Source organism: Canis aureus, chromosome 31 (genome assembly GCF_053574225.1).
Source record: "Canis aureus isolate CA01 chromosome 31, VMU_Caureus_v.1.0, whole genome shotgun sequence".
Classification (NCBI taxonomy): Eukaryota; Metazoa; Chordata; class Mammalia; order Carnivora; family Canidae; genus Canis; species Canis aureus.
This window is the reverse complement of record NC_135641.1, coordinates 24,687,416-24,692,352: the sequence shown is the minus strand read 5'-3', so window position 1 is coordinate 24,692,352 and position 4,937 is coordinate 24,687,416. Positions and strand designations below refer to the sequence as shown.

Here is a 4,937-nt window from a genome sequence, read left to right as displayed (position 1 = left end):
GCATCTATACCTTCATCAGAATTATGCAAATTTGGAGTCTCTAAAGTATTGGGCATCAGGGAGCCATGGGTACCCCATTCCCTGGCCTCTCTCAGCAGTAGCTGAGACAGTGGAAGCTTGCAGCACAGAACAAACTTGTTCCTCCTGCAGCTTCTTCGGTGTGGCCTGGGACCAGGAACCAAATGCCATCTCTAACAGTTCTATGACTCTAGGAATCTGAAACATCATCATCATGCTTTTTACAGGGTATTAGATTGCATTTTATCTCACGACTGGCTTGAGATCTTTCTGAGCAAAGGGCATCTCACTTCTATCTCAATTTCTACTCGCTAGGAGCTCAGTAGTACTGCGATAAATGAACAAATGAGCTTGGTTTCGGAAGGGCTGGATCTGAGTCTTGGATGAGGCTCTAATTTCCACCTTGGCCAGCACACAAGTCAAACAGTTGGTGCTTGGCACATAGTGAATGATGGTCCCCACACATCAGGGGGTGTGCGAGCTGCAGGCTCTGCATTTCCTCAGACTTTGTTTCTCCTTGGCTCCTTAGGGTGTCATAGTAACCATAGCACACAAAGTGCAAAATGCCTAGAAGAGCAGTAGGGTGAAGCAGTAGTTGAAGCAGGAGGGTGGAGACCCCTGAAGGCCTGGGTGGGTGTGATCTGGGCCTGAGCCTCCCTGCCTGCTCTTTCCACTCAGTGTCACTACCCAGCCCTGCCTCCCAAGCCTAGCTCTGGGCCCTAGAACTCTCTCTTGGGACTTCCCTCCTCCCAGGCCTGGCTCTTGGCTTCCTGCCCAGCTGCCATGGTAACAGGTTCCAGGGTGACAAAGGATATTACTGGGTCCTATTTCTTCCTGGTCCTGTTGATGAGGATTTTCAGACCACAGAGACTGAGCTGCTCTGCATCCTGGGCTCTTTCTGTGTACTCATTCAGGGTGAATTCAAACTTCCATCCCTGACAGCAAGACCATGTGTACCAGCCTGACCACTTGCGAGTGGAAGAAAGTTTTCTATGAGAAGATGGAGGTGGCAAAGCCAGCTGACAGCTGGGAACTCATCATAGACCCCAACCTCAAGCCCAACGAGCTGGCCCCTGGCTGGAAGCAGTATCTGGAGCAACATGCCTCAGGCAGGTAAGCAGCCCAGGGGGGAGAGGACTACAGGCAGCCTTGGGGACATCTCCCAAGGGGAGTCAAAGATATACCGAGAGCCTGGTCCTGGGGTCAGCTCAAGTTAGGGGGCAGAGAAGGAACTTCCAAGTGGGTCAGAGATATGGGTTCTAATCCCAGCTGTACCACCAACTCCCTGGGTGATCTTTGCAAGTTGTGCTCTGTCTTTGGGTCTTGGTTTTCTACAATAAACAAAGAGCTATAATGTCCCTACAATCTCTGACATTTCAGATGTTTTCACATTTTCATAACCTCATAAGGAATGGTGGGGACTGAGGGGAGGAGGCCATGAGGTCCACTGAGAAAAAATTTAGCTTAGGGTTAGAGCCTGTGCTCTGGTCCTAGGTCTGTTTAGTCAACTCAGTCCCATTTGATCTGAATACAAAAACATTTATTGTCCATCTGCTGTGTTCTGGAAACTGCCTTGGCAGCTAACTAATTCTATGAACTTGTGCAAGTCCTTTCCCTTCCTGGGCCTCAGTTTTCACATCTTGCAAAACCAGGAAGCTGGCCTTAGAAGATCAGTTAAGACCCTTCCGGCTCTATTGTCTACGGTCTGTGACAAAAAGACTTAGCTTTGGGCATGATTTCCCCTTAGGTTCCTAAAGCCCAACATCTTGTACTTTAAAGGAACCTCATGACTTCCATGGTGCAAAGTGTCCTTGAGTGTAAGGGGTCATATCTATATGAAGCCACATGCCTCTCCTTCTAGACTGTGATTTGGGATCAGGACCACAGAATTCCCTGCCCAGCTGCCTCAAACTCATCTTCAGGGCCTGTGCAGGCCTCTTCCTAAGTCTACTGAGTCCCTAGGTCCCCAGGGAGGCCAACAGGTGGCTGTGCTCTAGGGGTGTGGACACGCAGGCCTTGGACACACAGACTGGGTGATTCATGCATATTTGTATGGTGGAGCCAGCTGCTGAGGGTGGCAATAGGAGGCAGGCTGGGGGTTGGGAGCTTATGTTTGTACTCTTGTTCTAGGACGTGTAAATATTAAAGTGAACTTGTATTTGGGACAAAAGACAGAGAGGTAGATCCTGGTTGGTTTATTTCAATTCGGATCAATTCAAGAGACATTATTGTGCATCTGTTAGGTGCTGGGTCCTGGCTCTGTCTCTGGCTAGCTTTGTATACATGGATGACTCTCTTTCTCTCTGCTTCTGTTTCATCTCAATAAAATGAAAGGTTAATTAAAAGATCCTTAAGGTCCCCTTGCACTAGGTCTGCTCTTCTGAAATTTAAGATCTGAGGTCTAGCTTGAGGGTGAGGAAAGAACTCTGGATTGGCTTTATTAAAAAGCTGTAGAAGGAGGGGACAGAAAACACAAAGCTTCTGAGCTGGCTGTTGAGAGGAGTTCAAAGTGCTAGGAACTGGGCCCAGGGGTTTAGGGGCTGAGCTCCACAGGCTTGTGGCTGCTCCTTGCCTCAGGTCTCAGCTGGTCCTACTCCTGGCTGGTGACCTGTGACCCCCAGCTGGCTTCAGGCAGGCCTTCAGAATGGCTGCTCTTGTGCTTTTCCTGTGCACAGGGTCACTCTCCCTGTAAGTCATAGGATGCATCAATCCTAGTGCCCCACAACTCTAGTCTTACATGAGTGGGGACCCCCTTCTGACTTAGGACTAATCAGGCTGCTCTCCTGGCCAACCCTGCCTTGCACTGTGCTGGCTACTGTTCTGTGCTAATGTTGCCTGTGGGATCCAGGCCTCAGGGACAGGTTTGGCTTCCTCTCTACCCCACGGCCTGGACTGTGTGTGCTTGCATAAAGTAGGTGCTAGGTGGTGTCTGTTGGACTGAATCGAGTTCCTCATCAGAGATTGTTTAGGCCATGCTACCGGGGACCCAGAGAGAGTCAGCAGTGAGGGCAGACTGGGCCCAGTAGACCCTCGATTGTAAAGCTGTTATAACAGGGTCCTGGAAGAGGTTTCTCTCAGGATGGAAGGAACTGTCCTGAAGGTAATGAGTGCTCCATCACTGAAGGTGTGCAAGCACTGGGTGGGGGCTGAGGGAGTGACCTGGGCTACCTGAGTCTCAGACCACTTCTTTCCACTATCCTTAAGGCTGGGACTCTAGCAGGCTGACTAGTCTAAAGTGCGGCCTGTGTATGTAAGTGTGCATGTATGCATGTATGTGGGGGAGGATGCAGACTAGGAGCCACTTTTCCAGTCTCTATTGCAGGATTGGACTGGGGTCTACGGATGACTTATCAAGGAGTAACAGAGTATTCTTTGTGAAGGTATAAGGACCAAACTCCCCAGTCCTCTCCCTGTTGGCCCATCACCCAACCACCAGTCCATCCGATGGAGTCTTTTTTTTTTTAAATTTAGATTTTATTTATTTATTCATTAGAGACACAGAGAGAGGCAGAGATATGGGGGGGGGGGCAGAGAAGCAAGCTCCCTACAAGGAGCCTGATGTGAGACTTGATCCCAAGACTCTGGGATCATGACCAGAGCCAAAGGCAGATGCTCAACCACTGAGCCACCCAGGTGCCCTCATCTGATGGATTCTTGACAGTTATTCAATGAATAATTCCTGTTGGTCTGTGCCCAGTAGTTAGAGGCATCTCCTTTTCTCCCCAGGGCAGGCAGGATGTATCAGTGAGACCTGTAGAGGCAGGGGAGGTGTGAGTGAAAAGAGCCTTATGGGACCTCATCACCCTGCATCCACAGATGAAAAATAAGGCCCAGATTGGGGGAGTGAGCCCTGGGAAGCATACAGGTGCATGTTCTGAGTGCACTAGGCTTAGGGGGAGCTGCGGCCCCAGGAAAGTGTGCAGGAGGCAGCCTGGAGAGAGTGCTAGAAGCCAGATGGTTCCAGTGCCAGCCTCCCGAGGACACTGCTCCAGGCCCAGGGGAGCTCACGGGAAGGAGGCAGAGCCTGCGGAGCGCTAAGGAACCCAGGGGACAGCGACCGGGCAGCCTTGACCTCCAGGCACAGGTACACAGGGCCCTTCCTTCCCGGGCTCCTCCTCCAGGGCAGGCTGGCCATCCCCTGCTGAGACGGAGGCCGAGCATCTCCATCCTCCCCTCCCGCAGGTTCCACTGCTCCTGGTGCTGGCACACCTGGCAGTCGGCCCACGTGGTCATCCTCTTCCACATGTACCTGGACCGCGCGCAGCGGGCGGGCTCGGTGCGCATGCGCGTGTTCAAGCAGCTGTGCCACGAGTGCGGCACGGCGCGGCTGGACGAGTCGAGCATGCTGGAGGAGAACATCGAGGGCCTGGTGGACAACCTCATCACCAGCCTGCGCGAGCAGTGCTACGATGAAGACGGCGGCCAGTACCGCATCCACGTGGCCGGCCGCCCCGACGCCGGCCCGCACCGCCCCGAGTTCTGCGAGGCCTGCCAGGAGGGCATCGCGCACTGGAAGCCCAGCGAGAAGCTGCTGGAAGACGAGGCCTCCACCTACGCCATCTCAGGGGCCTCCAGGCCAAGCGCCCAGGACGCTGCGGGCTACAGCTTCCTCTCCCTTCGCTGGTGCCTGGTCTGGGCCTCCGTCTGCCTCCTCCTGGTCTACCTGCAGCTCTCCTTCCGCGGCTCCGCCCTCCTGTAGGGGGGCGCTCCCGGCCTGCGGGGGGGGGGGGGGTCGGGGTGATCCCTCCGCAGATCCACCTGTGCTCCGCACGGCTCTGTCTGGGCCTCCGTTGTCCCTCTGCAGAATGGGGGCTTTGCTCTGGGGATACTTAATGGTCCTTCCATTAAAATTTATAGGGAGGATCTAAGGAGGACGTAGGCTTGGTGGTAGCAGGAAAACCGGGTGGGGGGGGGGAGTA

The 4,937-nt window shown here is 53.4% G+C and overlaps 1 protein-coding gene across 1 annotated transcript; it reads left to right on the top strand.

The window, feature by feature from the left end:
* The first annotated feature begins 923 nt into the window (after positions 1-923).
* RTP2 (receptor transporter protein 2) lies at positions 924-4,717 on the top strand. The gene is made up of 2 exons (XM_077879526.1): positions 924-1,131; positions 4,201-4,717. Exons 1-2 carry the CDS (start codon positions 968-970, stop codon positions 4,715-4,717), a joined length of 681 nt encoding a protein of 226 aa, XP_077735652.1. The 5' UTR covers positions 924-967.
* The last annotated feature ends 220 nt before the right edge of the window (positions 4,718-4,937 follow it).